Below are 20,790 nucleotides of genomic sequence, written 5' to 3' on the forward strand. Positions count from 1 at the left end.
CTGGTGCTTTGAGGCAGCAGTGCTAACCACTGTGCCACTGAGCTACCACCCAGCAGAAGTAGGCAAATTCAGCCCTTTGAGCCTGCTCCGCCATTCATCAGATCATTGCTGACCTCTCCCTGGTCTCAAATCCACCTCCCTACCTGTTCCCATATCTCTTTAACCTGTTTTTCTTTATATCTGAAATATATCTATCTCCTCCTTGAAACCATTTAATGATTCAGACTCCACCGCTATTCTGTACTAGGTCGCAGTCTGCACCAAAGCACGTACAAACTCGTGGATTGCTGCAACTCAACAAGGAGGTTTATTTTGTAGCTGTGCATTCCATAAGACTGGGTCTAAGGCCTGCACCTGACTGATGAATTAGCCAGTGGTCACCTGACTCACCTGTTAAAGGGACACTTGATTTGATTTATTATTGTCACATGTATTAACATAGTGAAAAGTATTGTTTCTTGTGCTATGCAGACAAATCATACTGTTCATAGAGAAGGAAACGAGAGAGTGCAGAATGTAGTGATATTGTCATAGCTAGGGTGTGGAGAAAGATCAACTTAATTCAAGGTAGGTCCATTCAAAAGTCTGATGGCAGCAGGGAAGAAGCTGTTCTTGAGTCGGTTGGTACATGACCTCAGACTTTTGTATCTTTTTCCAGATGGAAGAAGGTGGAAGAGACAATGTCCGGGATGCGTGGGGTCCTTAGTTATGCTGGCTACTTTGCCGAGGCATCAGAAAGTGTAGACAGAATCAATGGATGGGAGGCTGGTTTGCGTGATGGATTGGGCTGCATTCATGACCTTTTGTAGTTCCTTGCAGTCTTGGGCAGAGCAGGTGCCATACCAAGCTGTGATACAACCAGAAAGGATGCTTTCTATGGTGCATCTGAGAGTCGTAGCTGACATGCCAAATTTCCTTCGTCTACTGAGAAAGTAGAGGTGTTGGTGAGCTTTCTTAACTATAGTGTTGGCATGGGGGGACCAGACTGTCCCCAGATGCACCAACTTTAATACATAATGGAGCCAAGTTGTAAATTTCTTACAACATAAAAATTGGTCCAGTGTTCTTGCTTCAGAAAATATTTGACTTGATGCACTAGAGACAAAAACCTGAGAATGATATCTTTTGGAACAAATCCTATTGAATTTTGAGCAGAAGTTTAGATCGATCCTAAATATTGCTTATTTGCACTAGCCACTATGCTCCTTATATTGGTAGGCAGGTCTGGGTTAAGTGATTAAAAAAATAAATTAAGAACCCAAATATTTTTATCTAGCACCTTTCACAGCCTTGGGACATCTCAAAGTGCTTCACAGCCAATGAATTATCATCTTGAATAGTCACTGCTGTTATGTTGGAAAACAAACCAATCAATTTGTGTTCAGTGCGGTTCTCCAAACTGACATGGGTTAAAGACCAGCATATTTGCTTTAGTGGAATTACTTGAGAGTAATGGGGGGGTGGGGTACATCCATCTAAGTAGGTAGGTGGAGCCTATTCAAAAATCTGTAGATTTCTGTCTTCAAATATTCACTGACTGAGCTTCTCTGGCAATGTTCTCTTGTGATGTGCTAAAGTAGAAATTTTGATTATATGCTGATGTCCTAGGAATGAGCGATGGGTGCTACCATTTAGCCATTTTATTGTGGTGCTACTAATTTCAACTCTTGTGGAGAATTGAAATATGTCCACATCAAAGTACAGAAAACTAGCATTAAAAGAGTCCATCTGGCCCAATGCGAGTTTTTCAACTGATTACCTTGCTTCTTCCTGTGGTTTCTCTTCTCTCTCCTCCCACACCCTCTCTTGAGCTGGCTTTCTCCATGCTGCCTACCTCCTGCTTTATTTGACACTATTCCCACTAAACTACTGGCCACTCATCTTTCCACAACCCCATGTTTGAATCCCTCCAATTAAGTTTCTGTCTGATTACAATACTGAAATGACTGTCATAAAGTCATACACCACAGAAACAGGCCCTTTGGCCCACCATGTCTATGCCGACCATCAAATACCTATCTATACTAATCCCATTTACCAGCACTTGATCCATAGCCTTGACGATTAAAGTGCTTGTCCAAATGCTTCTTAAATGTTGCGAGAGCTCCTCCCTCCAGAACCCCCTCAAGCAGCGTGTTCCACATTTGCATCACCCTCTGGGTGAAAAAAATTTTCCTCTGAGCCACTTACCTTAAACCTACATCCTCTGGTCTTAGTCACCTCTGCCTTAGGGAAATGATTCTTATGATCGACCCTATCTATGACCTCTATCATATCCCCCCTCAGCTTCCTCCGCTCCATAGAACCCAACCAATCCAGTTCCTCCTCGTAGTTGAAATATTCCAAGCCATCTTCTTATGGGATATCACTTGTAACTTTGATGTGACTGTGATAAAGGTAAACTACCCCTATCTCATTCTTCTCGACCGATCTGCAGCCCTTGGCCTGGTTAATCACATGGTCTTCCTCCAATGCCTCTCCCATTACCCATCCGGGAGGACTGTGCTCGCCTGCTTCCATTCTTACCTCTCAAATTGTAGCCAGAGAATCGCCTACAATGGCTTCTTTTTCCACTTCTGTACATTTACCACTGATGTCCCCCAGATCTATCCTTAGTCCCCTCCTGTTTCTCATCTATATGCGGATCCTCAATGACATCATCCAGAAATGCAAGTTCTACAAGTTTGCCCACATATTCCCATTTCTACCTCATCACACTCTTGATCCCTCCACTGTCTCTAAATTGTCAGGCTACTTTTCCAACATTAAAGATTGAACAAGCAGAAATTTTCTCCAACTAAATATTGGGAAGACCGAAGCCATTATCCGTGATTTTCACTGTAAACTCTATTCCTTGGCAACTAATTCCACCCCTCTCCTTTGTAATTGTTATGATCCCCTTAAAGACCAACAAATTTTAAAAAGAGATTTGAGTTTCAAGTTGATGGCTGGAAGTTGACACAATAAGATTACATGTTTAAAACTTTCACTGCAATGAATGTCTAAAAACACCATTGACTGAACATCATTTTTTTTGCAGGCAATTTATACTTTAAACTACAGAAAGGAAAGTTTACCTTTTGTACTTGTTGCACTCTGCCTGGCGTTACATTCCTTATAGCAAATATCCCAGAGTTGCTCCCAGCTTCAGTGGGTTCCCATATTCCCACTTTACTGAGTAATAACTTTCTGTGACTGTCTTCAGGCATTCTCCATGATGTTCTGATGATTCTTCCTCTCCACCATGCCAAAATGAATCTCCTGGAATATGTGGAAAGCTGCAGGATGTACTGTTCATCGAGACACCATCTCCTTTCCACATCTAGCTGTGGTAGCTCACAAAGATGAGCAGCCTTTTTGTTCTGCTGACCAATTAACTGCTGTCTGTCTGCAATATTCAGTGATTTGTAGGAAAGCTTGAACTCAAAGATGGTTTCCTCTGCCCTCTTCCCTATGGTAAGGTCAAACACATTAGCCTTGTATTTAGATGGAAATGCTAAATAGCTATCCTTGTTCCCTTTCAGCTTAGAAGTAAATGGAAAGTTTACGCTGCACCATTTTACAACTTTGTACCTTCGGCGCTTTGAGACTTTGGGAGACATGGAGACTACTCATCACCAACCATTGTCTCCGAGTGTAATTATCTCGCACCTTCTTTTCAACAGAACAATCTAAACCTTCCTTTGATTGCTAACTGTCAAACCATCGAGGCTTACTGTCAGGCAGATTTCAGAACTGTTTATTTACCCTAAATTTAAGTCTCAAAATGAAATAATTTTATAAACCTTGTAATAGTAACATTTGCTTGAAGCTGAATGAGATGGTTTGCAATGTTGATATCATATTTGACCCCAAGATGAGCTTCCAATCACGTGCGCCACCATCTATTTCCACCTCCATAACATTACCTGACTCTGCCCCTGTCTCAGGTCATCGTTTGAACCCCTGCCCGTGTTACCAATATACTTGATTATTCTAACACACTCTTGCTAAGTCTCCCCACATTCTATCCTTTGTAAACTTGAAGTCATCCAAAACCCTGCTGCTTTAGTATCCATCAAATCTTGTTTACCCACCACTCTTGTGCTTGGTGATCTACATTTGGCTCACTGTTAAGCAATGTCTCAATTTAAAATTTCTCATTCTTGTTTTCAAATCTCTCCTTGGGCATACCCATCCTTATCTCTGAAATCTAAGCAAGCCTGCAACCTTGCAATATATCGGGGCTCCTCTGTTACACTTTGGCCATGCCTTTAGCTTCCTGGGCCTGAAGCTCTGGAATTCTCTCCCTAAGCATCTCTTGCTTGCTAACGTGCTTTCTTCCTTTAAGATGTTCCCTGAAACCTACCTCTTGACCAAACTTTCGATTATCTGTTCTAATATCACCTTATGTGGCTTGGTGTCTTTTTTTGTTTTGTAATGTCCCTGCAAAAAGTTTCAAGTTACCATATAAATGCAAGTTGTTGCCTTGTATCATTTTCTATTTCAAATGCTTATCTAGCTCCATTATATATAATATGTAGTCCATGCCTTAATATCATCACATTTACTAATGACCTCCTGAGGGAGGGGGGAAATACATTCCCCTCTGATTTTACGGTGATCCCCAGTCTATAAACGCTTGTTACTAATTTGCTAACTAGCAGCAACAGTCTTCACCGTTTACCTCTTCAAAAATTTTCCTAATTTAGAAAACCATTCCCTTCTGCGAAAACAAAATGTCCCCATTATTCAAGTCTTTCTTCACAGCTATGCAGCTATCATTCTAGTGAATCTTGCTGTATCCTCCACATGGCTGTAATGTCACTTTGGTGTTTGAGAAGACCTGCAATAAATGGCAAAAATCTAGGGCACCCAAAATTACATATCCACAAATTGTACTGCTATATCAACTAGGGTGGCACAGTGGTTAGCACTGCTGCCTCACAGTGCCAGGGACCCGGGTTCAATTCCCGGTCGCTGTCTGTATAGAGTTTGCATGTTCTCCCCGTGTATGCGTGGGTTTCCTCCGGGTGCTCCGGTTTCCTCCCACAGTCCAAAGATGTGCGGGTTAGGTTGGTTGGCCATGCTAAATTACCCCTTAGCTAGTCCCCCTGACACTATGGTAAATGCATGGGGTAATGGGGATAGGGCTTGGGTGGGATTGTGGTTGGTGCAGACTCGATGGGCCAAATGGCCTCTTTCTGCACTGTAGGATTCTATAACTATGTTCCACTATTGCTTTTTCAACTATCGAAATCACTAATGTCACAAAATCTTTTACTTCCTGAACTACTTCCATTGTACATAGTTACTGATTCTGAATTATTTCCATTAGGCAAATCTGAATTATTAGATCAAGGAAAAGGAAAACTTGTATTCACTCTGCCCTTCCCATATTCAGGATGTGTCAAAATGTTGCACAGCCAATGAAATTGATTTTAAAATGCAATTATTACTCAATGTTGGTAAATACAGCAGTCAATTTAATTGTAATACGTACTACTTGAGTGAAACATACCTGTATTGTTAATGTTGTATCAAAGTTAAGGATACACAGGTGAAGGGCATTGATTGATTACCTTGAGCACAGATAAAGATTCCCCTTTGAGGGGTTGCTAACTTGTTAATGTGTTAACTAGTTGTTCTTCTTGGAATACTCAAAGTATAAAAGACTGCTGGGAGACCGGGGATTGGTTAGGGAGGAGACGGACATATATAATGCTGCATTCTGCAAATAAATGTGGTACTAAGTAAAAAGATTGGCATCAGGTTTCCTATTTCACTCCGCTTTGGAGTAAATTAACATGTATTGTTATAAGAAGAATAATTAATGTTGGTGCAATATTTCTCGTTAGCTTATTTTTCCTATTACCAGCTGTATCCACCTATATCTTCAGATTAAAATAAATAGACTTTCAGACATTATTAGCATGTCTTCCAAATTCAAATGGTGGTTGTGTACATGCTTTTTTGACTCTCTCCAATTCCTGCTTCTCCATTCCCTTTCTTTGACTTCTCACGTTGCTTTTCTTATTCTGTCTTGCCCCACTTTTCACTGTGTGTCTTTGATAGGTATGTCCCTGTCAGGCAGGGAGGAAATGGCCGAGTGAGGGAACCATGGTTCACAAAAGAGGTGGAATGTCTTGCAAAAAGGAAGAGGGAAGCTTATGTCGGGATGAGGAAACAAGGTTCAGATGGCTCGATTGAGGGTTACAAGTTAGCAAGGAATGAGCTGAAAAAGGGGTTTAGGAGACCTAGGGGGGGGAATGAGAAGTCCTTGGCGGGTCGGATCAAGGAAAACCCCAAGGCTTTTTACTCTTATGTGAGGAATAAAAGAATGACCAGGGTGAGGTTAGGGCCGGTCAAGGACAGTAGTGGGAACTTGTGTATGGAGTCAGTAGAGATGGGCGAGGTGATGAATGAATACTTTTCTTCAGTGTTCACTAAGGAGAGGGGCCATGTTTTTGAGGAAGAGAAGGCTAATGGGCTGGAGGAAGTAGATGTTCGGAGGGAGGATGTACTAGCAGTTTTGAATAAACTGAAGGTCGATAAGTCCCCTGGGCCTGATGAAATATATCCTAGGATTCTTTGGGAGGCAAGGGATGAGATTGCAGAGCCTTTGGCTTTGATCTTTGGGTCCTCACTGTCCACGGGGATGGTGCCAGAGGACTGGAGAGTGGCGAATGTTGTTCCTTTGTTTAAGAAAGGGAATAGAAATGACCCTGGTAATTATAGGCCGGTTAGTCTTTCTTCGGTGGTTGGTAAATTGATGGAAAAGGTCCTTAGGGATGGGATTTATGACCATTTAGAAAGGTGCGGATTAATCCGGGATAGTCAGCACGGATTCGTGAAGGGCAAGTCGTGCCTCACAAATTTGATTGAATTTTTTGAGGAGGTAACTAAGTGTGTTGATGAAGGTAGGATAGTGGATGTCATATACATGGATTTTAGTAAGGCGTTTGATAAGGTCCCCCATGGTCGGCTTGTGATGAAAGTAAGGAGGTGTGGGATAGAGGGAAAGTTGGCCGATTGGATAGGTAACTGGCTATCTGATTGAAGACAGAGGGTGGTGGTGGATGGAACATTTTCGGACTGGAGGCAGATTGCTAGCGGAGTGCCACAGGGATCAGTGCTTGGTCCTCTGCTATTTGTGATTTTTATTAATGACTTAGAGGAGGGGGCTGAAGGGTGAATCAGTAAATTTGCTGATGACACCAAGATTGGTGGAGTAGTGGATGAGGTGGAGAGCTGTTGTAGACTGTAAAGAGACATAGATAGTATGCAAAGCTGGGCTGAAAAATGGCAAATGGAGTTTAACCCTGATAAATGTGAGGTGATTCATTTTGGTAGGACTAATTTAAATGTGGATTACAGGGTCAAAGGTAGGGTTCTGAAGACTGTGGAGGAACAGAGAGATCTTGGGGTCCATATCCACAGATCTCTGAAGGTTGCCACTCAAGTGGATAGAGCTGTGAAGAAGGCATATAGTGTGTTAGCTTTTATTAACAGGGGGTTGGAGTTTAAGAGCCGTGGGGTTATGCTGCAACTGTACAGGACCTTGGTGAGACCACATTTGGAATATTGTGTGCAATTCTGGTCACCTCACTATAAGAAGGATGTGGAAGCGCTGGAAAGAGTGCAGAGGAGATTTACCAGGATGCTGCCTGGTTTGGAGGGTAGGTGTTATGAGGAAAGGTTGAGGGAGCTGGGGCTGTTCTCTCTGGAGCAGAGGAGGTTGAGGGGAGACTTAATAGAGGTTTATAAAATGATGAAGGGGATAGATAGAGTGAACGTTCAAAGACTATTTTCTCGAGTGGATGGAGCTATTACAAGGGGGCATAACTATAGGGTTCGTGGTGGGAGATATAGGAAGGATATCAGAGGTAGGTTCTTTACGCAGAGAGTGGTTGGGGTGTGGAATGGACTGCCTGCAGTGATAGTGGAGTCAGACACTTTAGGAACATTTAAGCGGTTATTGGATAGGTACATGGAGCACACCAGGATGATAGGGAGTGGAATAGCTTGATCTTGGTTTCAGATAAAGCTAGGCACAACATCGTGGGCCGAAGGGCCTGTTCTGTGCTGTACTGTTCTATGTTCTATGTTTTCATTTTCCCCTCCTATCTTTGAAGGTCTTTGTTGCTTAAAGCTCAATGCCATCTTCACTAAGTCTGTTTAAACCTTTGGGGAAATTGCCAAAAGCACAGATGTTTAGTGCTAAACTCACTGCTGTTGCTCTCCGATAGTCATCCAGGGGGATATTTTGGTATATTCAAGCTAAAATTAGATGAACAAAAAATAATTTGCAAAACTTTAAATCATCACGATAGGGATGTTTCAGCTGTCATGTTTTTACCTTTTGAATGATGCTGACTAAAGAACTTCATTTTCCATCAGCTGCCATCAAAATGCAAGAAGCATAATATTCAATTTTTGATTACAATGAATTGGAGTATTCTATTGAACAATTCCAGTTACTTGCTATTCTATTGAAAATTGACATAGATTTGAAATTTAAGCTTCTGCAAGAATGTCTCTAATTTCCCCATGAGAGCCAATAGCATTTTAGCTCCACACTGTATTTTAAACCATCAACTCATTCTAGATTATGTTTTGCTTCCCCCTTCTAATAGCACTTTATGATCAAGGAATATTGAAAGAAATACAACTTTTCAATCTGAAGAGTGCAGTGTGTTTTCAGAAGAAAGATTTCTCATTGTTAGAGCTATTCCCATGTAGTGTAGAATTGTGGGCTAATAAATATACAATAGTCCAATTTGTGCCTTGTGGTATTTTGTTTAAAATGTGGAAAAGGTAAAGAGGAAATAGACATGAGTTTGGAAGAGAATAGTCACTGTGACTGAGCAGATTGTGAGAGTGCAGAACGCAGTGTTACAGTCATAGCTGGGTTGTAGAGAAAGATCAACAAAGCACTCACACCACAGTACTTCAGCTGCATTTGTTTTGCAAGATGCCTAGCTCAGAGACTGAGAAATCCAGCCCTGTTTATTCCCAACAGCCCTCTGTACTTTGCAGCAACTTTTTCTCCAACTGATGTTAGAAATAGTGCACAAGTAGCTGATTGTCAAAGGTCAGTGCTGGACACTTTTAATTACGGTTTCAGCAAAAGAATGTTAGTTCAAGATTCACATCCTATCAACAAACTTCCAGAAATTTGAGCTTGTCCAGCACTTCAGTTGGTGGGACCAAGTCCCGTCCACCCAACGTAGCTTTGACCCCTGACTATCATCTTTATTATTTTATGAGAAGTGGGTGTCCACATTGCCCATCCCCTATTTCCCTTGAACTGACCATTTCAAACCATTGCTGTGGGGTCTGGAGTTGCATGTCGGCTAGATTGGTAAAGATGACAAATTTCATTCCCTAAAGGACAACAATAAACCAGATGGGTGCTTGCAACTATCTGATAGTTTATAAGCCCTGATTTATTAATTGAATTCAAATTTCACCAGATGCTGTGGTGAGATTTGAACCCATGTCCCCAGAGCATTAGCCTGGGCCTCTGGATTACTAGTCCACTACGCCGCTGTCTAATCTTCTTCAAACCTACAGTTCTTCTAAGGACTCTGTTTTCTTGTGCATCCTGCATACCATCGCCCCGTTCTCAACTATCTAAACTCTGGTGTTCCCTCCTAAATATCTCCACTTTCCCAGCTCCACTTTCTCTTTTAAGATGTTCCTTAAAACCTACCTCTGTCTCCTTTGATTCAGTGTCTGAAGCTCCTGTGAAGTGTTTTGGGATGATTTACAACATTAAAAGTGCTATGTAAATCTAAGTTATTTACTGAAAATCCAGTGAGGATTACTTTGAAGCTGAACCAAACAAGACCGGTCAAGTATTGCAATGTAACTTCAGATTGATTGATCGATCAGCAGTTGAGAATGTCTATTTTAATTCTTTGTACAGTAGAAAGTATTTCTATTACTGTCTGTAGTTAATTGATGTGGTGGATAAATTGAGCACAATGTTAATGGGAAGCAAGAAATTTTTCTCAGCAATTGAAATGTATTTTTCTTGGTAAAGACAGTGGAATCTATTGTGCACAAAAGGTAATGCTTTGGTGAATTCCTTCATGAGAATGAATATTTTGGAATGTGGCTAAGATTATTATGATGGACATGGACACGAAGATACTTTATGGAATTCATTGGTTCCTACGTTACTGGGAGTGCAGATGTGCCATCTGTGGATTGCAGCTGTTCATAGCTCAATCAACGAATGAATTATAACATTGGATTTTAATCTTGGAACTGTATTTGATAACCTTGAAAGATTGTTTTTTGTGCTGAAAGACATTACCTGTGGTTGATTAGATTATTGGGGAGCCGCACGGTTTGGACAATATTCATGGTGTCATAAGTGGTACATGGTCTTTTTAGGAGCACACACAACAGACTTGTTTTATTTCACGTTTAGTTAATATGCTGCAAGCTTAGCAAAGTAAAATAATCATTTACATCCACCCTTGATAATCCTTTCACCATTCCAGTTTGTTTTAAAAGATCGCAAAGCTGTCGTTCTTGGACTTTGGTCAGTAGGTTTTTAAACATGATATGCCTTTCTAAAATTGTTTTTGTTACTAGTAGAAATTATTGAGCTGTAAACCCATGTTTATGAAAGCAGTTTATAATGTATGTTGTTAGGGCGCAGTAACAGTGGCCACCCTCCTATAGGATAGCATGCCTAGAAAAATAGCAGGCAATCACCATCAACTGATGTCTTCAACTATTTTGCTTCAAATAGAGTGAAACTCGTATTTCCTGTATGAACTCCTTGTCTGTCCTATGCCTACTATGTTTAAGTAGAACAGCAGTTTTTATGTTGCAACGATTCAACTTTGTGGTGTGGCCCACAACAAAAACATTTTTACTATGATAAAGACTAAGTTTCATGTTCTACTTCTGTATTCAGTCTGAAAATTCTACTGAATTTATTCGAACATTCATATTGTTTCTGCATTCAACCGGTAGACTTCAAACTCCCACAATGGCAAGTAGAATTTTTCAAACTTGCCAGTGACTATTACTCGATACTCACCCTCGACATGCTGCCACAGAACAGTGCTGTTGCTCACTTGTCCTTCTGCCACAGGATTGTCTTTGAATGTTTTTGTATTGTTTCTAATGGCTCCCTGTAAAAGTGCCCAGTTTTATCGCAATCCTTCAAACATCAAATGTTTTTACTTCAGCCTCTGTTCTGTCACTATGAATCTTGAATACAGTATTATTCTATTCTTTGTGACATAAAGGTAAAGACCTTGATGTTGATCAGGCATTCTTACACGGTACACAGCATGCCCTACTACATGGTATTATGTTGAGAGGTCCAAGATGATGCTGATGTGGAATCAAACCTTGCTATTTGTTCTCTGTGGACCACTAAACAGAGCAGCATATGATAGAATGTGCTGGAGCTAGTGTAAGAATATGTTCTTAACCTCGGGGTCTTTATCATTTTATTTGTATTTGCAGTCTAACTTTCTAGTGGTGAAAAGTTCAGGGTGTTATCCTTGCTTGCTATCTGTTAGGTTGCATGTACAGCAGGGTGTCGAAGTGCTTTGCCAGATCACACTCCCTAATTTTGCACACTATATTAATGCCTTCAACCATATCCACTGTGTTATAAGGGCAGCACAAAATGACTTGTCTTAGGAATTTCAAATCAGCCATGACCGATGTTAAAAAGAAGAAAAATAATGCTGAGGCTACTTGTGTGCCAAAGGTACACTGATCTAAAATGACTTGGCTAACAATTGCAGTTCCAAACCAGTTTGGTCTCCGGTGACAGATTCTGCAATTCAATAGTAATGTTAATTGATTAGTCTAGTTTGCTAATGGCCTGGTCACTGGGATTAGGATTCGTGATGTGGAGATGCCGTGAGATTAGGATTCCTATAAACCAGTCCCCAGTAGGTGGGTGATTCTAACTGAACAAGCATGGAAAGGGTACTAATGATGCGAACTGGTCTGGACTCTGAAACTTTGCCCACTAAGCTCCAGATAATGCTGCAAGTTAATAGACACTCAACAATTAAGGACAGACCATAAGACACGAGCAGAAGGTAGGCTATTCAGTCCATCAAGTCTGCTCTGCCATTGAATGAGGTCATGACTGATTTGATGTGATGATCCTCACTCCACTTTCCTGCCTTATCCCCCTAACTGATTAAAAATCTGTCCATATCAGCCCTAAATATTCTTAACGACCCATCCCCTACAGCCTTCTGTGGTAAAGAATTCCACAGATTTACTACCCTCAGAAGAAATTCCCCCTCATCTGTCTTAAATGGGTGACCCCTTACTCTTTGATTTGATTTATTATTGTCACATGTATTAACATGTGAAGTATTGTTTCTTGTGCGCTATACAAAGCATACCGTTCATAGAGAAGAAAACGAGAGATTGCAGAATGTAGTGTTACAGTCATAGCTAGGGTGTAGAGAAAGATCAACTTAATGCAAGGTAAGTCCATTCAAAAGTCTGACACCAGCAGGGAAGAAGCTGTTCTTGAGTCGGTTGGTACATGACCTCAGACTCTAAGGTCTGCCTTCTGGCTATGGACTCTCCCACAAGGGAAACAACCTCTCGGCATCTACCCTGTCGAGCCCCCTGAAAGTCCTATATGTTTCAATAATTCCTCAATAATGCCTCTCGTTCTTCTAAACTCCAATGAATACGGTCCAACAAACTCAACCTCTCTTCATAAGAAAATCTCCCCATACCCGAGATCAACTTAGTAAACCTTTTCTGGACTGCCTCCAATGCCAGTATATCTTTTCTTAAGCAAGGGGACCAGAAATGTTCAGTGTTCCAGATGTGGTCTAACTTGTGCTTTAGATAGTTTTAGTAATACTTCCCTTTTTTAAACTTTGTGCCCTTTGAAATAAAGGCCAAAATTCTATTTCCCTTCCTTATTACCTGCTGAAAATTGCATTCTAGCTTTTTGTGATTTATGTACAAGGACCCCACAGTCCCTCTGCGGCAGCTTTTTCTAAATTATTCTCTAAATAAATAATGTTCAGCTCCTTTATTCTTCCTACCAAAGTGCATAATTTCACATTTTCCTTTATTATATTCCATCTATCGAGGTTTTGTTTACTCGCCTAACTCATCTATATCCCTCTGTTGTGTTAACCTCGCTACATCCCTTCCCACCTATTTTTGTGTCATCCACAAACTTGGCAATAGTTCATTCACTTTCCTTGTCCAAGTCATTAATATATATTGTAAATAATTGTGTTTCTGATAGGGTAGAAGTCCAAGGCTTATCCCATTTCTTTCCAAGCTGTTATAGCACTTAAGAAAAACTAATGGAGAAATATAGAAATAACACAGTGACTTCTGTTTAACTACTGATTATTAATAACCTATCCTTCAATTACCAGAGTAAATGAGGTACTTCCTTCTAGTGAAATTATCTGTTGCTAGTCAGTGACTGCTTTTTAATAATGTTTTGAGTAAGTTTGTTGTAAAGATTAACAATATCAAAATGGCTTCTTATCTGAGTTAGCACAAAATGGCATTTTAACTTTTCACTACAATGAATATAACTTAAATTCACACGAAAATGGCTGGCTTATATTAAAACTTGATTTTGAAACTATTAACAATTGTGAATTGGTTTTTATTTGCTACCACTACTAAAATTGTTTGAATTTTTGTTATTGTAGTCAGGCACCTTGTCCACGAACACTTAACTATATGAGCATGCAATTATACGAATTAGAAATAGGAGTAGGCCGTTTGGCCCCTTGAATCTAAATTTGAAAAGATCATCGCTGATCTGACTGTGGCCTCACAATGTTTCAATAATTTTCAGCTGCCTTGTTAATTAATAATCTGCGTAATTTAGCTTTAAAAATATTCAATGACCTTGCCTCCATTGCTCTCTGGGGATGAGAATTCTAAATCATAGAATTATAGAATCATAAAATTTCTACAGTGCAGAAGGAGGCCATTCAGCCCATCGAGTCTGCACCGACAACAATCCCACCCAGTCCCTATAACCCCACACATTTATCCCGCTAATCCCTCTAACCTAGGCATCCTGGGACACTAAGGCGCAATTTGGCATGGCTAATCGACCTAACCGCACATCTTTGACTGTGGGAGGAAACCCACACAGACACGGGAGAACGTGTAAACTCCAGATGGTCTCCACAATGATCCTCGGAGAAAAACATTATTCTCTTCTGCATCTTAAATGGGAGACCCCTTATTTTTAAACTGTGCCCACTAGTTCTACCCCCATAAGAGGAAACACCCTCTCCACATCCACGCTATCTAGTTCCCCCCAGGATCTTGTATATTTCAATTAGATTACCTCTCTTTCTTATAAGCTCCAGTGGGTACAGGCCTGACATGTCCAATCATTCCTCAGAAGGTAACTCTTTCATCCCAGGCATCAATCGGGCGAACCTTCTCTGATTTGTATCCTTTCTTAAGGAAGAAGATCAAAACTCTACACCATCCTACAGATGTGGTCTCACCAACCCCATGTACAATTGTGGCAGAACATTCCTACCTCCATGCAATAAGCATCAACATGCCATTTGCTTTCCTAATCACTTGTTGTACCTGCATACAAACAATTTTGAGATTCATGTACCAGGATTCTCAGATCCCTTTGTCAGCGTTCTGCCATCTCTCTCAATTTAAATAATATGCTGCTTTTCTATCCTTTCTGCCAAAGTGGGCAAGGTAACTTTTCCCACATTATATTCCATCTGCCATTTTCTTCCCCAATCACTTAACCCATCTATAACCCCTTTGCAGTCATCTTCTGTCCTCTTCACAACCTACTCCTAACTATCTTTGTCATCAGCAAGTTTAGCAACCATGCATTTGGTCTCTTCATCCAAACCATTGATATAGATTGTAAATAATTGAGGCCCCGACACTGATCCCTGTGGCACTCCACTAGTCACAGTTTGCCAACTCAAAACAGGGGGGGGGGGGGGGGGGGGCGCTAACTTTTGATGTGACACCTTATCAAATGCCTTTAGGAAATCGATATCTCTGCTTTTACTTCATCTAAGAACTCTAAATCAGTTAAATGTGACTTCCCTTTTATAAAGTTGTATTGACTCTTCCTGGTTGCATGTGGATTCTTCAGGTGCCCTACTATCTCCTCAATATTGGATGCTAGCATTTTCTCGATGTTAGGCTAACTAAACTGCGGTTTCTGCCTCCCAACATTTTTGAATTGAGGAGTTATATTCGCTCTTTTCTAATCTGATGGGATCTTTCCAGCTTCATTTTTGGAAAGCTACAACCAATGCATCAATCTCATTTTAACACTTTAGGATGGAGACCATCAGGTCCTGGGGACTTGTCAGCCTTTAAGTATAATAGCTTTTTCACTACCCAGAAGCATTCTATTGCCTGGTTGGCTCGAGACTGTACTGTGGTGATTGTAATTGTTATAAGTTTCTCCCTCCCATCTCTTGATTTACAAGTATTTCTGCAATGTTACTTCTATCTTCTACAGTGAAGGCATACAAAATAGCTGTTCACCACTTCCACCATTTCCTTATTTCCCTTTATTAATTCCCCAGACTCCTTCCCTTAGAGGACCAACGTTCCCTTTACTTATATTCCTTTTTAATTACTTCTAGAAACTCTTACTATTTGTTTTTATATTTATGGCTACCTTTCTCGTGTTCTAAAATTCTTCGTCCTCATTTTTTAGTTATTTTTGCTGATTTTGAAATTCTGACTTGCCACTGATCTTTACAGTATTGTATGCTTTTTCTTTCAATTTGACACTATCTTTCACTTCATTGGTTAACCAAGGGTGGTGCATCCTTCTTGAGTCTCTCACTAGAATGTATCTTTGTGAGCATTATGAAATATCTCCTTAAATGTCTGCTGCTGCATCTTACTCTCCTAGCCTTTAACATTTCCTAGTTCACTTTAGCCAGCACTGTCCTCGTAACCTTGTAACAGCCTTTAAGTTTAAAATTCTAGTCTTAGCCTCGTTCTTCTCACCCTTGAACTGAATGCAAAATTTGTTCATGCTATGATTATTGCTACTTAGAGGCCCCATCAGCAATGTCATTAATTAATCCAATCATAGAATCCTTACAGTACAGAAGGAGGTCATTCGGCCCATTGAGCCTTCACTGGCAATAATCCCATTCAGGCCCTATCCCTGGAACCCCACGTATTTATCCAGCTAGTCCCCGACACTAAGGGGCAATTTTTTTTTAATGCAAGGCCACCTAACATCTTTGGAGTGTGGGAGGAAACTGGAGCACCCAGAGGAAACCCACGCAGATATGGGGAGAATGTGCAAATTCCACACAGACAGTCACCCAAGGCTGGAGTTGAACCTGGGTCCCTGGCGCAGTGCTAACCACTTTCATTGCACACACTCGGGAGCAATTAGGGATGAGCCGAGCAAGTGAAGCCCACTTCCCATGAATGATTTGTTTAAAAAAAACTACCAGGTCTGAAGCAGTCTATTGCCTGGTTGGCTCGAGACTGTGCTGCGTTAAGTTGTTAGTTCAGGAATTTGAAAGACTTGCATTTTTACATAGCCCCCTTCTGAACCCCAATATGTGCCAAAGTGTTTTACAGACAATTAAGTACTTTTGAAGAGTTTGTCACTGTTGTAGTGTAGGAATTGAAGCAACCAATTTGTGACAGCAGGATCCCACAAACAGCTGAGTAATAATGCCCAAATCAGTTTTTAGTCATGTTGATCTGTGTTTTATGAAATTTTATAACCATCTTCTCAGGCAATTCATTTTGCACGACTATACTTGGGAGGCATAAACTTCCCAGGCTAGCAACTTGAACATAACCTCTTAGTATTATTTATGTTCAGTTTCAGTCCAATAATATGCACCTCCATATATTTGAGTGATAGCTAATCATAAAGTAGAAAATGTGAAACAATGTTCTTAATAGCATATGGCAAAAAAATCTACAAAATATACTCTCATAATAAATGGTAGTGCATTGGTGAGTATCTTGTGGAAATACACAGCTGTGATTTGGTGCTGGTATTTAGTGAGCTGCAGTATAAAAAAGGCAATAAATGCATTTACCTCAGTTTGATATGAAACTGAAGACTTGATTGTACTTCCCTGTTCCACCTAGGACTGGGTACAGGACAAGTTGAGACCTAGTTGTGTATTTCGTGGACAAGTGGCAAAATTACACCATTGCTGTCAGACCTGCTGAGATTTTCCAGCATTTCTCTGTTTTTGTTTGGCAAGACCTGTTCTCTTGAGAAGAATAATTCAGTTTTAAGATCCTGTGATAGACAATATATCCAAAAATAAGTGATAACATTTCTAAGTTCAGGTCTACTAAATACTTAGTCAATCCAATATATTTCAGTATCTTGTGCATGCTGTGCTTCTCTTACCTAACCTTATCACTGAACAAGTTGCTATAAAACAGCAAATCCAAGTAACCAACAATTATATGTGAAGCTGATTGTGTGAAAACACACATGGATTGACCAATGGAGAAAACATCGCACACAATACCGCATTTCTGGCTGCTGACTGTAGGGTGTCAATTAGATTCATTAATGAGTCAATTGACACTCTCATCCCTCAGTTCACCTCAATGTAGTGATCGCTCGGAGACTTAATGGGAGCAATATGGCTTTCCTACATCTCCTGATTTATCAGTTACTCTGTGCCTGATTGATGGATATGGATTTGGATTTGGGGCGGGTGATCATACTGAAAGTCGCCTTGCCCTTGCCTCCAACCTTCCCAAGTCCCATCCCACAAATCCCATCCTGCAACCCCGAAACCCTGTCTTGCCCTCACTTATCTTTGGCCTGGGCTAATCTTGGGCCTGTGGGGTCTGCATTGCCAGCAGCTGTCACTGTCTATAACTGAGAGACAGGTGGGATTTCCACCAGCAGGATCCTAAATCCCAATGAAGGCCTGATGTACCATTATACCTCCCTCATGGAATTGAAGGGCTTCCTATGCCCCCCCACCCACCCCAAACAACCAACTGGATCTCTGACTGGTAAGCAAGACCCTTGCCAGGCCCATTAAATTCTGTCTAGCATGTCTCTGTTAGGATTTTTCAATCTAGTTGAACAGGTGAACTGTTGCTTGACCTGTTCTTACAGGTCCAGATCCTTTTGTGGAGGTGCCTCCGTGAAGTGTTTTCTAACTTCTGTAAGTTGCCATACAAAACCCATTAAAAGTCTGTGGGCCACTGTAAGTATAGTGAACAGCAAGCACCATTTGTTCACTGCCGGTAGCAAAATACAAGACGTTATAATTGTGAAATGATTTTCTTCTAATTTTCCTAAGAAGCTGACTTATGAGGTACTTATATTATGAAAACTTTTCAGCAGAGCTGGCTAATGACGTCACCTGCATTTTAAGTTTTGTGTTTGAGAAACCAATTATATCGCCTAAGCTATTAGGATGTGAATATTCTAACTAATTAATTCTTTGTTAGTTATTGAATAACTACAACTGGAGTAGTAAAGTAAATCACTGGACCCTAATTATTGTTCCTTGCAGCGCATATCACTTAATTGTTATACAATCACCATATTCATGGCTTATCATGAGCAATATAAGTCTTCTGTTTAATTGTCACGCTTCACATGTAATTCTGTTACAGATATAAAACCATCATATTTTAAAAAGAGATTAAGAGCATTGACTTGGAGCCTACTGATGGACCTGAGCAGTTTGTGAACAGCTGCAATTATCTGTATACACATGTTTTAGATTGCTCTCAAACAGGAGATCTTGGGTTTTGATGCAACATACTCAGACTTTTGGGGAATGTGAGTCACAGATTCCCATTACCCCTTGTGCAGGGGATGGGATGCTTCCTGATTTTGCTTCAAAATCACTTAACTATCATTTTAGGATTCTGCCCCTCTTTCTGCATTGTTCAGTTCTGGTTCAAGTTTGAAGGCACATGTCCCTCACTTCTGGTTCTAACATTTGTGCGTTCATAATAACAGCAATGGAACAACCACAGACCACATATAGGAACATAAAAGATGTTGATACTTGACATAATTGAACTAGTGTCTGGTAGAATGCAACTTTGCTATTTAAGGAGGAGATATTTCAAAATTTGGGACATTGGAACAAATTGGAAATTAGTCCATACATTTGAAAAAACATTTGAGAGGTTTGAAGTGGCATGAATAAATGCTTTTGGCTCTCTTTATTTGTCCATTTCTCTCTTGTCTTTGTTTATCTGTCTCTCTTTGTCCTTTCCTTTTTCGCTTTTAATTTTCACAGTATTATATCTGCAAGCTTGCTTTCTCTCACTGAAGGAGATGGAAATCAAATAAGTGATATACTATGAGCAGTGAATAATTGGGAACGTTCACTACCACTATGGATTCCAAGATGACATTCTCTTGTTTTTTTTTTCTCCCTCCCTCCAGTGAAAGAAAGCAATAGAGATACCTGGAATTAACAGCAGTCAAAATTGACATGAGGTCACATTGTTTTGCCTGGAAGGTATTTGACAACTGCCAAATGCAGGAGCGTATTAGTAAGCCTCAATAAAAGTTCATAACGCATGCTACGATTGTTTTTGCAGATGCAGAGAACATAGCTTTATGTATAAACATTTTGCATATTGTTTCTTGCGGCTGACCAGATGTTCTTCCTTTTATAGTGTTTGTCAAGAATATTTTCTGAATGGTGGAATGAAGAGAGTACTTGAAAAAGATGAGAAAAGGGCCAGGCTTGCTATTGCCATGGCTACTCCAACCTTCAATGCACAAACATCTGACAGGAAAGATGATCATTCTGCATCGAATGGTATATTAACAAGCCTGGATGCTTCCATTACAAAGTAGGTGACATCAGCAGACTTCATTTGTTCAAAATGCAATGGTATTCTGCTAAGATTCTGATAATTTGAGACATTGCTGAAATAAAATGGGTTAAACATCTATTGGAATGGCATTCGCTTATGTAATCTGTGTTAAAGATGGTGTGAAACAGATGGGGTCATAATTATGTAATCTCACACTTAAAGGTTTGTTAAAATTAAAAATTGCTTCAGAATATAGTTGAAGAATGTGAGAATTATTAATCTTGGGCAGTCTGATTAGGAGTGTATTTTCCTCTTTTATTTCTGGCAAAGTAGGACTGAGAACAAAGAGGTGTTCCATGTATTCTATCATCGGCACTTTTGCTAAGGTTGACAAGCAAAGTGAAACAATACGCAATAAGAACTCATAGTTGGGAACCTTGGCTCCATTGTATTTAAGTGAAAATCTACATAATCTGATAAAATATGCATGCATAATATACTGTAAATCAAAATTGATGGTTGATTTGAATCAAATTGGCTCCAATCTGTTCTGAAAAGAAAAAAATGAGACAATGGCCAGATGGAATGTATAATAGTGTGTAAGGTAGTTCACTGACTTTGATGCAGTGATGTACGTGGTAGAAATAACCAAAATACCAAAAACATTTTTTTTGTTGGTTCAGGGGATGTGGACATTTATTGCATTTATTGCCCATCCCTAATTGCCCTTGAATTGAACGCTAGGCCATTTCAAAGGTCAGTTAAGAGTCAACCACATTGCTGTGGGTCTGGAGTCATATGTAGGCCAGACCAGGCAAGGGTGGCAGATTTCCTTCCGTAAAGGATATTAGTGAACCAGATGGGTTTTTACAACAATCAACAATGCTTTCATGGTTATCAGACTTTTATTTTCAGATTTTATTGAATTCAAATCCCACCATCTACCAGAATGGGATTTGAACTTGGGTCCCCTAAGCATTAACCCTGTTTATTAGTCCAGTAACAATA

General features: G+C 40.2%; 1 protein-coding gene across 1 annotated transcript in view; it reads left to right on the forward strand.

The window, feature by feature from the left end:
* The window catches only part of samtor (S-adenosylmethionine sensor upstream of mTORC1), a 117,571-nt gene that overhangs the window by 41,108 nt on the left and 55,673 nt on the right, over positions 1 to 20,790 (forward strand). The window contains exon 3 of the mRNA XM_078219893.1: positions 19,639 to 19,818. Within this exon, the coding sequence (XP_078076019.1) occupies positions 19,639 to 19,818 (180 nt within the window). The remainder of the gene's footprint in view (positions 1 to 19,638; positions 19,819 to 20,790) is intronic.

This window comes from Mustelus asterias, chromosome 9, assembly GCF_964213995.1.
Source record: "Mustelus asterias chromosome 9, sMusAst1.hap1.1, whole genome shotgun sequence".
In the NCBI taxonomy this organism is placed as follows: domain Eukaryota; kingdom Metazoa; phylum Chordata; class Chondrichthyes; order Carcharhiniformes; family Triakidae; genus Mustelus; species Mustelus asterias.